Source organism: Betta splendens, chromosome 19, assembly GCF_900634795.4.
Source record: "Betta splendens chromosome 19, fBetSpl5.4, whole genome shotgun sequence".
Classification (NCBI taxonomy): domain Eukaryota; kingdom Metazoa; phylum Chordata; class Actinopteri; order Anabantiformes; family Osphronemidae; genus Betta; species Betta splendens.
The window spans coordinates 9,563,093-9,575,802 of NC_040898.2; the positions used below are offsets into that span (position 1 = coordinate 9,563,093).

The 12,710-nt window shown below is 44.5% G+C and overlaps 1 protein-coding gene across 2 annotated transcripts in view; it reads right to left on the reverse strand.

The window, feature by feature from the left end:
- LOC114846460 (ankyrin repeat and fibronectin type-III domain-containing protein 1) overlaps positions 1 to 10,507 on the reverse strand; it is an 85,738-nt gene extending 75,231 nt beyond the window's left edge. The window contains exons 1-2 of one of the 2 annotated variants that reach the window (XM_029135421.3): positions 10,152 to 10,507; positions 7,303 to 7,367 (exon numbers count right to left, since the gene is read on the reverse strand). In XM_029135421.3, the coding sequence (XP_028991254.1) occupies positions 7,303 to 7,334 (32 nt within the window). In that variant the 5' untranslated portion in view covers positions 7,335 to 7,367; positions 10,152 to 10,507. Of the gene's footprint in view, positions 1 to 7,302; positions 7,368 to 9,852; positions 10,069 to 10,151 lie in introns of those variants that run through there. The other variant, XM_029135422.3, reaches the window with a different exon arrangement.
- Between the last annotated feature and the right edge of the window lie 2,203 nt (positions 10,508 to 12,710).

The window sequence follows — 12,710 nt, forward strand, 5'->3', positions numbered from 1 at the left end:
TATGTATATAGACTACTGTACATATAGACGTTTCCCTGTAACACTCCCTTACACATAGCTTGTATTTGTAGCTCTAACATGGATGATGGGCCATCCTTTGTAGCGTTCCCTGCTAAAGAGTTCAACCTATTGATCGCTCCCTCCTTCTCCAACCTTCTTGATCAAAATTCACCTGATTCCCTTAATCTCTGTGAGGATTTGCTCTGCCCTTCCCCCGACTGGTCCACTGCTTTTAAAAAGAAGCACCCAGGAGGCATGGTAGTATTTTGAGCAGGGAAAACATAGATACACAAATTAGGTAATGATGGCATAATATGACACTAGAAGATCACATTCATGTCACTAACCCTGTGTTTTGCCCGTGTCCATGCTTTATGTGTGTATGCAGAAAATGTCTCTCTGGTTATGAAGTCATGTCTGTTTTACAAGGATGGACATGTGGAGGAACAGAAAGAGAAGGAACGAGTGCGGAGGCACGATTCCAGAGGGGAACTTGATAATAAAAGAGAGATTCACTGTAAAGGATACAGCAGCGGCAGAGCATCCACTCTTTACGTTTAGCAGCACTCTGAGGAAGAGCTGGGCTCAAAGTATTGACAGCTCAGGCATCTTTTTCCTTTTAGGCTGCAATTCACTTCAAAATGTTTTTACTCAATGAATAAATCATGTATCGCTATTTTTATTTAAATCCTTACTTTCACTACGACCACTGGGACCAAACCACTGAGCTCGAGAAAGTCAAAAATAGACTGAAAACACTAGACTGTCACTATTAATTTACATGGTTGAATAACATAAATGATGAACTGCCGTCTGTTTGCAGCGTGAGGGAGCTCATTCCGTGCCGTTTGTCACCTGGGTGTTGCCTGAGCTCGAGAAGTTTTGTTGACAGACAATATGCGATTATGAGTTATTACATTTCAAATGTACTACTCAATGTGAGAAACCTCCTTCTGCTGCTGCTCCTGCTAACTTCCCATCTGCCAGCTCTCCAGAACATCACAACACACACACACACACACACACACACACACACACACACACACACACACACACACACACACACACACACACACACACACACACACACACACAGTGCTAAAGGAACAGCTGTCAGAAGCTGAACTACTTTTACTTTTACTGAAATATTGGATCATTTCAGACCTGAATTTAAAGATGATCATGTATGGAACAGGAGACTTATTATTATACTACTGTGTATTAGCTCATTACAAATTTAGAATCTTCAGTCCACTTTCCTAAATTCATTATTAAATACTGTGCCTTAAGTAAAACTAAATTAATTGACTGTTACATTGTTATCAATTTCTTTCCCTGTCAGGAGAAACTATACTAGTGTCTTTATGTATCCTTCAGGCAACAGTGTGCATACAGATCATCCCTATATCCCTGGGAAATTATTATTGACTTGATTGATGACACATTAGAGACACCTTGGTACATCACTCCACCCTACAGCTCATTTGACAAAACAGAAACCGCCAGGGAGAAGGTGTCAGACAGCTTAAGAAGACCTGCTTCAGTAATTACCGTGGCAACACACACACACACTCACACGCACACACGCGCTCGCACACACGCGCTCGCACACACGCGCCCTAAGGATAAGCATTGTCACCGTGTTTATGACTCATCAGTGAAGAGCCAGCCCCAAGATGATCTCTCTCTCTCTCTCTCTCTCCCTCTCTCTCTCTCTTTCCCTCTCTCCCTCTCCCTCCCTCCCTGAATGGTCTGTGACGTCTTCATCTCCACTTCTGCCTGCAACTACATCGTCACCTCCTTAACTTTCCTTTCCCCCTAATTTTCACTTCCTTCGTCATCAATGAAAGGTTCTATTTGCTACCCCTCCTCCCATTGTCCATGTCGCTACGTTAGAAGCAATTTATTTTTATATTAAATCACATAATTTTGATCCAATACTCATCTTTTCGGCTTGAACATTGGTATACCTAAACACAACCCAAAATAACCCACTGCCTAAAAGATTTCACTGCATGTACATTATTAATTCAGATCTGATACTGTGTTTTTCAAAATCAATGCATGTGCCTGTGTGTCTGGTATTTTCGATATTCAGCTCTGGGGATGAGATCATGGCGGAACAAACAACAGCTGGGCACCACATGATTAATATCTCCCACTGATATATCATTTTTTTGTGTAGGAAAGTGTTTAGGGTGACAAAGTCTGTCTCAGTTATGCAGTCTATCCTGTTATGCACACTTATAAGCCCCCATATATGCTATACATGCAGGCTTGGCCTTTGAAACCGGCAATGCTTGAATAATAGACTTGTGTAACTGAGGAAAAGGTCCAAACATCTAATCGCTGGAGTCGTTTATATTGACAATGACAAAATACGCTATTTGAATGTCACAGAACATGAGGCAATATATTCATCTTTGTTTTCAAACTGCTTATCCATCTCTTCCTCCATCTCTCAGTAAAAACACTCCACCCCTCCCTGTGTGCATAATGCCAAGACATACCACAGCCTAGAGAGCTTCTGGTCCTGAGGGCTGGTTTGAATAAAAGATGAACTAATGTAAGTATTAGCTGCCGACTATAAAACCATCAATGTCTAAAAGTGCTGATGCACCATGGCTTTGTGGATGCAAGTTTAAACTGTTCCATCATGTTAAAACCACACATGTCCAATTGAAGGCATGAGGGGCTGTGAAGTGTGGATGTGCTCTGGAACACAAACTGTCACAAACATTAAGACGACACAGTCACTGCAAAGCAGGGGACAAAAAACTAACTATCAGTCTGGAAAATACTAGAAAACAAAGTCACTGCAGAGCAGGAACTAACGCATCAAGCTGTCAAAGCACTGACATGCAAATTTACAAAGCGTGAGTAACAAGAGGAGCTAGAGGTCGGGGAAGTGGAGCAAACAGGTGAAAGACACACTGGCAACTAGACCAACGACAAGAGGGAATATACATGCAGACACAAATCAATGAAGGAGACACACCAACACACAATAAGCCAACAGCGCCACCATCAGGCCAGAGCAGGAACTGTAGAACAAACAAACCATGCCGTACAGATAAAAATCTAACCCAGATGGGTTGTTGAGTATATCTCAAAGTAAATATAAATGAAAATTTACACTTATAATCTATTTCACATATTAGACACATCAGAAGGCTTGGCTATTAAAAAATACCTACCTGGGATCCTATCCTGCCCTCGCTTGGAGCTTCCTGTTCTCAGTAGTGGCTTTACAGCTTAATCCCCAGTCATTGGAAGCCAGTCAGTTCCTCTAGAGTGTGTTTGCAGAGGTGTTAAGGTGTGGCTGACACACACACACACACACACACACACACACACACACACACACACACACACACACACACACACACACACACACACACACACACACACACACACACACACACACACACACACACACAATATGTGACCACAAGATGGTGTAGTGAGCACCACTTTAGATCCAACTGCTCTCATGTTTTTTAACTTCCACTGGATTTAATCCAATTCAGAGACCATTTCAAAGTGTAATGAAATTTATTTAATTTTAATTAATATTTTAATTTAATTTATTCGTAACTATACATATGCATTGTGTGAAACTGTGTGAGACTGACAGCACCACTAGAGGGCTACTATTCCATCCTAAAAATCGCCATCTCTTTAATATTTCCTCTTTGTCTTTTCATCAAGTTACTCTGTGTTTTTCTCTTCCATAAACACCTCAGAGGGTCATTTTCTCACACACACACACACACACACACACACACACACACACACACACACACACACACACACACACACACACACACACACACACACACACACACACACACACACACACACACACACACACACACACACTTTGTGTTCTGATGGAAGCCGACCGCTGTTTCTGTTTTTCATAATGTCTGCTGTCCAGCCAAGCGCCCCCTGTAATGACTCATTTTGCAGCAGTTCACTCAGATTTGCGCTCCTCTGTGTGTCATTCCTCATTGTCATCATTGTCTGGAGAGTGATCAGGCTGCGCTGCTGCATGTATTTGTGCGACCGTGTGCGTATGCATGCGTAGGCGCGGGGTTTGACGTGCGACGGGTGCTCGTCCGGTGGTGGCTGCAACACCACAACACAATCAGCGTCTCCTTTGGATGAGAATACAGTGTTTTGTAACAAAGCTATGCTACATTTGACGCTAGCTAAACACACACCGACATAATAAGGGATGAGAGGAAAACAGCGTCAGGGATAAAGGATGTGTCAGTCTGTCGGCATGAGCACGTGTGAGTATTTGTAGAAGGATTTGACAGCGTACTGAGATGATGTCTATCTGCAGACACAGATATGAGACCTTCCAGCTATGCTGTTCACATAGCTTTGGAGAACCAGACACTGTCATTCACCCTCCCTCTCTCACACACACACACACACACACACACACACACACACACACACAGGCAGGAGCATGCAATCACGCAGTCATTCCCTGTGAGGCAGCGGTAATCTGTCTTCCAAAGCCGAATGCACGCTGCAGACTTGCACTCAGCATGAATGCATAGTGATGAGCGCCAACGTAAACTGGCACCTCAAGGACTCCGTTGTGACACGCATGAAACAAATAAACAGCTTTTTTGCCGGGCAGAGCAAAAACCAAGCCGGCTGGTCTGACGTCAGTGCGACTGTGGTCTGACAAGAAAGTGGATTTATGAATGATGTGATTATTTCCTGCACTGTTCAATGCAGGAGCCCACAAAATCATGGTTGGCATGTTTACTCTGGGCATTTAGATGCTCGGTTATAATAAAAAAAGACATTGTTACGAAGCTAAATGTCCCTCATGTTTCGTGTCAGCCACTATAAGTGTGTGATTAGCACAGGCTGCAGCTAATGCCCCTTTAAAAAGCTTAGACCTGGATCTCATTGAGCTAATTTCTTTCTAAACCCAGTGAATGAATCCAAAACCGACCCTGGATCAGACTGCAGTGAGCTTAACCTCCGCTGTAGTGCTTCTGCCCCTAGGAAAGGAGAACTGATTATACCAGATACAAAGAAGGAAATTAATAAGCTGCTGTATTAAAAGGCCCTCCACGATTACCATCTCATTTCTCTCTAGCCTGGGAAGGCCACATTAAAAGCCTGGATTGAGTTACAGCATGAGAGTTGAGTTGTTTTCTACGAAGTATATTAAATTCCGGACTTCAACACTTGTGGACCGCTGCCACTCCATCCGGTGAAGATGGACACAAACGTGATCCTGCAGCAGTTCCATCCGTCACACGAAATCCAGAATAATGACAACACAATGCCTAAACAGAACATTAATCATCGACTTTAGGTGCCTTGTTAATTATTTCACGAACATTAGTGTCATATTCAGTGGGCATGTTCCATGTTCATCAAATCATCATTTAATTAATGTTTATGTGGAAACATGATATGAGGCATCATGACTCACTCTTACAAATGTTCGAAGATTTTAATAATATTATGCTTTAGTCACTTTGGTGCTAAAACTAGAGATCATTTAGAAACTGCCAACAAACATTCAGGTTAAAAAACAAATGGCAATGTTGCCCCCTAGTGACTCAAAATCCTCACTCAACCCATTATTACCGTAGCACAAACGTTGAAACCTTTATCCACTCAACACAGTCGACACGTCAGTAAAGTGAAAGCACCAAGTGTCAAACAATTTCTGCTCATTCCTTTAGTTTTAGCTGGCAAAAATATTTCGAGCCAGTTCATCCACCAACAGGGAAGGTGTGCACGTGTGTGGGCACGTGAACAACATGTGTCAGTACATGCACCACTGTAAATGTGTTGCGTTTCCAGCCCCTCTCCATCGCTATGACTCAGCAGTGAGTCACAGGCCACGAACCCCACTGCCACTCCAGTGTTTGACAGGCTGCAGCCGTGACTTCGTCATTAAGAGGAAAGGTGTTGACGTCAAAATAGGAGTCAAGGGCGGCTGGGCAACGAAGAGGCTGATTTACCAGTCACTGATGTGTCACAGTCAACATGAGTGCTGACTGTAAATGAATGGGTTCAAAGACTGGGGTGCAGCAGGTAGGTGAGAGAGCATGAAGGCACGCATCCCTGTCATAGAGGTATGAATGATCCATGTAGCACCCAGACACTATGAACTGACAAGAGTCTGGGATTCACACACACCTTGAAACACAGCATTTCTGCCTCTGCTCTCTACAAAACGTCCTGAGGAGCAGTCGCGTGGCTTCTATCGCACTCTCTCCAGCCACCAGCCACAGCGGCACAGACAAAGAGGCGCAGAGATACTGTTGCAACGGAAGCCAACGTGCGGTGGACGAAGCGGAGCGGGACGACGGGGGCCAATAACGAGACAGAATGAAGGCTTTGTAGAATGTGGCTGGTTAGGTGTATCGGCTCAGTGTGGTCGAGAGGTTTCCTCACAAAAGAGGAGTGAAGGTATGCAGGGTTAGATAAATGAGACTCCCATCCCCCAACAACACGAGGCCGCCTTCACACACTGAGCCCGGTTATTGCTCCTCTGTGGCATCATTCCCTTTATTCGTGTTGCTGCTGAATAGCTGCTTAAAGTAGACGCGTGTTAAGAAGCTTTATGTGTAATCGACTGTCTCCACAGATCTCATGTAGGAGTTTTTATGTTTAGGGCGCATGTGGGTTTCTTTGTATTCCCTCCGCTCGCTGCTTCATGGCCCGGAAGACTTACTTCCCCGAAGCTCCATTAATCAAACCCAACTGCAGCCTTTTGCATACTAACCGATCATACATCTTGTTCTGCTAAAAATAGAAAACGGCAGGCTTTCAGAAGGCCTAGACATGTTGGACTGTAAACCTTCCAGTGCTTCATCGACCTGTCTGAAAAACCGAAAGACAAGTCGCACAAGGACAGAGCGTCTGGTTAGATTTCACCAGCTGCCAAAGGAGTTAACCATAAGGCAGAGTGCAACGAGGCTGTTTTTTCCCATTTCTGTCAAGATGTTTTTATTTTAAAGGAGACCTACGCTTAGAATATTAATCCTCCTCACCTCAGGCCATGCAAACACTTAATAATAGTGATGTTAAATCAGAATGCTCACTAATGGTTTTTGCTGAGGACACGTGATACAGCTCAAATGGTTCTCCCGTTCCAGTGCAATGCCCACTGCCGAGCGTGCCTTACAACAGTACCAGGAAGCCCCAGAATAGAGACAGGAAGTCCATTTAGCAAACACAATAAAGCACGTGAACAAACTATGCACAACCCAGCTGTCAAATAAAAGAATTAAAAATGCAGGTCCGTCTTACTCTAAGAGCTGCTCCATTCCATGAGTTGGCATTCCTCCGTCCGCAGCGCGACTCCCGGCTTTCACCTGGGGACATACACACATGTGCATTAGCTGGGCAGTGCACCTTGAGTTTCATTGAGGTTTTAGGGAACACGCGGGGTGTACATTCACTCAGAGCAGTAGCCGGCCTTTTGTCTGTCCTCTGTATCGGTCACCATCTCTCTGTCTCTTTAAGGGCCTCTCTGGGCCTCTCAGATCTTAAGGTGTTGAGTTTCAAAGTTGTGCTCAAACTGTGTGATTTATGATGGAAACAGAACTAGCCCTGCTTTCTCCGCTGTCTCTAACCGTCCTGCTTTTCTATACAGTATCCCCTTCTGCCACATGAAAGCTGCCTTCCACTCCAGATCAAATTCAACACCCTGCGCACCAATAACACCGACCTATTTCTGGCTCTGGTTCGACACAAGATGAATCTGATTAATATCATTCATGCTAATGTGGAGTAATTATACAGCGCCGGAGCACCTGGATCAACCCTGTATGGGTGGTGGCGCCTTTCTTGCCCTGGGCCTGCATGTTAATTAAGCAGCACATCTGGCAAGAACGGAAGCGTGCATTGAACTGACAGTGCACTGCCTTGATCCACGCTGACAGATGTTTTGAAGGGCGAACTACTGTACTTCAGCCACATTTTGGATCTTGTCAAGCTACAGATCTTAATTCTGTAACTGCTTTAATAATAACAATAATAATAATAATAATAATAATAATAATAATAATAACAGCAGATGTTGATAGTGAGCGCTTTGACTGTGCATGCTCCTGCATGGAACGATGTCCTGTGCTGTGGAAGAATTGCTATTATTCATATGAGGCATTTCGGTACTAAATTAAAACAGTGTCTGCTCGGCTAAAAAGGCCAAGAATACATCAGGCAGCAGAGACAAGAGATGAGTGAACGCGAGAGGGGGTGTTACGCACCGTGGCCCCAGCTTCATCACATGCCGTGGCTCCCTTCACAAAACCTACGGGCCACACATCAATGAATCAAACTACTCGTGAAAAACTGCTTTAGTGCTGCTCTCATGCCAAAAGCTGCTCTGTCATTATAAACACCTGTGAGATATATTTATATCTATATATATATATACACCGGCACCTTTCTACAGCCTCATTCGAGGCTTCGCTTGCACCTACTCATGCATGCAAATCCGTGCAGTAACTTGGGAGCAGTGGCCAGCCGCTGCCTGCCCGTCCCATCAAACATGCATAAGAAACAGATGTATCTTTGATGTAGGTTTTGTTCACGCTGCCCCGTGTGCATCGGAGTGTGAGTTAGTATGCGTGCGCCTGTTTATACGCCTGCGTCAGTGCGCCTCCAGGTCTGGCGGGTGCAAGCCAGACTGGGGCGACGCGGCGGCATGCCCCGACACACAGCGGGAGAGGAAGGGCTGACGTACGGCAGCTCCTAAAAAGACAAATAGTCAGCGTGATCATGACCTTTCAATGAATGATTTATGTGATTTGAAGAAAACGCTCATTAAAACGCTGTAGTTTGTTTGTTAATTCACTACTTATCTTTCTTTTGCTGTAATAAAAATGATTTAAATAATTTTAATACTAGTGTTCTAATAGTAATCTAATGCACACATAATTATTTAACGTACAAAATCTGCTCTAATGTTATAAGATCATTATCTCTTGTTTTTTTAATACACTGCATTCTGTGTTTTAACACTGTGAATAAAATGTGTTGTCTAACAGCAGTAATTAAACATGAGGCTCCTTATCTTGTCTCCACTGTTTTGGCCACACAGTGTTTTATGAGCAGCAGCACTTGATGCTGATATTAGGAGTTTACTGGCATCGTAAATATGTAACGACAAGTGTGGCACCGTTCCACCAGACATCATCTGTTAGCACCTGGAGTTGTGAAAACTTCTCCTGCCCAAGGTAGTAAACACGAGTAATCGTGAGTCACCGGTGGGAAGAGCTTTTCCTGCTCGTCAATCGCCGCACTCTGCGGTGTGCAGTGTGTGTGGCAACATCCAGCGCGGAGGCGTAAATGAAAGACAGAATAAAATCCCTCCACGACTTTAATGGTCCCTCCCGTCTGCATGAAATGACCCTGACCTCAACTTCCCACCATCTACACACACACAAGCCCCACAAAACACATGACACGTCTTTTTTTTTTATAAGCAATGCCCTCATATCCTTCCCTCTCAAACTCAAACACACACACACACACACACACACACTTTCCTTTTCCCCTAATACAATTGTGTTCCTCACTCTATTGTGGAAGCCAGTCACTTCCACGTGTGTTGGCCATAAAGCAGCAAACAGCCGACTGGACGCATCCCTTTCCTGCCTCTAAACACAGGACACACCTTATCCCACCAGTTCTCCCACAGCCGAGCCCTTTACCTCCCAGTAGTGCTGCTCTTCCCACTGACACGGTCTCAGTGGGTGTTTTTTGCCACACTCCCTGCTTTTCATTGATTTTCCCACGTGGACTAGTAAAAGATCACGCTTTAACGTGGCCGCGGTTCTCCCACGTCCTCACCAGAGCTGCCGTGGACGCCGTGGGGTCTTTTGTGTGCCTAACGTGCCTCCGCTGGGTTTCCCTGGCATTGTCATGACAACAGTGTGTCCGCACCGACACTGGCCTTTGAAAACAATACACCCAGCAAAGTTGAAGCAAGTCTGCTAGCTAGCCGCTTTTTAGCCCAGTTAGCATCGCTGCGCACCGTGAAGTAACGCGACTAAAATCCGTTTAGTTCACTCCGGCGCGAGGCAAGTGCACGAGCGTCTAAAGGAGACGAAGAAGTAAAGTAGCGTCCAAAGATGCGTTCAATGACATACCTGCTACCGACGAAGAAGTCGTCCTTTCCTTTAAAGCTATCCCCGGTCCCCGTCGACTCAGATACGCTACCCTTCAGTGAACTCGTTTCTAATTAGACAGTACCATTTTTTTTAAAAGCGTGGAACTCTCCCAGTCGCCGCGAGCAGCAGCGCACGCAGACGCGAGGAACAACTTCCAGCGGCAGTTAACTTTCTCCGCCCAGACTCACTCGCCCCGTCTGCCCCAATCAAAGGATGCTTCGCTCCGCCTCAATCGTCGCTCAAAATAAATCCCTGTAATCCCACAGATTTATAGTTCGTGTCTCCTAAGTGACGGAATTCTGCACCGTTCCCAAGGGTGGCCCCAGCAATGCATGGTGAAAATACGGTAGTCACAGAGGCACAAACACCGTCCACGTTACTTCTGGTGACTGATTGCACACGAGACAGTCACATTAATAAAACATTAAAAGGTTATTAGGTTTTTCCTGATCTGTCCTTATTGAAGTAAACTGACCCATATTGACCTAATCCTTTAAACTTCCCTGGTTCAAACAACCCGGGTGACACCGGTATTAACAGAGATAATCCATACTCACCAAACGATTCACATGCTCTTCATCCTAATTAAAACTAATTTTTATTCTTTTTTTAATGTAAATCTTTGGATGCCAAAACGTGGGCTAGAACTGCAACCAGAAATACAATTGCTTCAGGAGAAAATTATATCTGACATATTGCGGTACATACTTGATTCTGATCGAGGGCTATTACTGCCACTGCCATTAATGCTGCTACTTTTTCTTTTTCAGCCTGACATACTGTAAGTAGGCAGTCTTCTGGGCTTTGTCACTACAGCTGTACACTGCAGCTGACTCTTAAATTTATGAATATAAATAACATAAATGCATCTTGAATTACTTATACATCTACCACAAAAAATATTGAACTTTAATAGTGATTTTCCAACCTCTGTGTATTGTTCTTTTATAAAACAAACCAATATTTATGTCTGATGATGAATTAGGATGACTTACCTATTTTCACCAAAAATGGGTGATTTAAATAGGACCTTTAAATATTTAATCGGTTTTAGAAACATTACTTGAAGTGAAACAAGGTAGTAAGAATTTTAAATGAAGTTCTAAATTTAGAACAGTCTCAAACCACTAGATAGCGCTATAATGCTACAATTCGGCTGTCTCTGGGTAGATTAGAATCCTATAATAAGATTTAAATTAAACACGTCAATGTACCTATAATAACTACATTTTACATCGTGTGTAAATAAGCGAAGAGATGACATTTCTGAATATAAAAATATTTTTGAGACATTTTTTGTCATTTCTGCTAATTATCGGTTACGCGTTTCGAACCCGGATATCCTAGTCAAGACATCCGCGTGTGACTCTGGGAAATGTAGTTTCCCACGTTTCCATTCTCGAAGGGACGTTACGCACACTTTCTCGCGTGCGCGCACGGCGGACCGGCCCCGCTACACGTTCTCCGTACGCTAGCTCTCTTTTAGCCCTTTGGAGATTCCCCTCCTTCCTGGGCTGTTTGAGGCAAACGTACGCGGCCGGAGCGGCTCCGTTAATACCTGTCGGTGCGAAAACAAACGGCGACATAGACGCGCTTGTCATAAGTGGGCGAAACATGCGGCGGCAGCGCGGAGCGTGGAGCTAACGCCCGGGGGGAGATTACGGCGGCCAAAGTACAACCCGAGGAGAACTTATCCTCTCGATGGCTGTGAAAAGTTAAGGCAAAGACAGCAGGAAAAACAGGAGTAATCCCCTTCAAACGATCCGAGGTAAGTGGAGGCTTTTTGTGAATGGACTTCGTCAAGTGCCCCGATGTCTCGACATCGTTGTTATCGGGGAAGTGAGGGAATAACGCTGTCTTTGTTTACAAGGACCCCGGCGTCCTCGGCTTCCACTGTCTCAGTGGGATTGTTGGGAGTCTTCCTCAGACTACACGGCCGAGCTCGTGTTAACGATGCTTATAGTTAATAGATAGCTTATAGTCATAGATAACCACGGTATAATGTTTAATACACAGTCCATTTGCTGGGATCACGCAGAGTGGCAGCTGAGCATTGTCTGCCTCCACAGTTCACATAGGAGCGCATACAATCCAATACCAACAAGGAAAAGGCTGTTGTTGTTGTTGTTTTTTACTGTGCAGGAGAGTTGGCCTGAAAATGACATTTAGGTCCTTTTGCATTTGAAATACAGTATATCGCTGGCATCGGTGGCATCGGTGTTTAACTCCGCTTGCTCGTTTTGGCTGTAGAATCCTGCAACTAAGTCCAATTGAGGAACCCGCACAGGGAAGTGTAATCACCAGGGTTCTGCTTTGAGCATTTTCACATCATCCCGAATTTCCCTGTTGAAATGACAATTTACAATCGACCCTGAAATCGGCTCACATTCTCCCTTTCCCTTCTTTTCCCCGCGGAGCAGAGATGAAATCCAATCTCTTTCCTTCTGTCTCTTCCTCTGTGGCATTGACCGTGTCAGCTGCTCTTACTCTCGGGGGACAGGTGGCCTTTGGACAGGTGCATCCTCAAGTTATTTACTT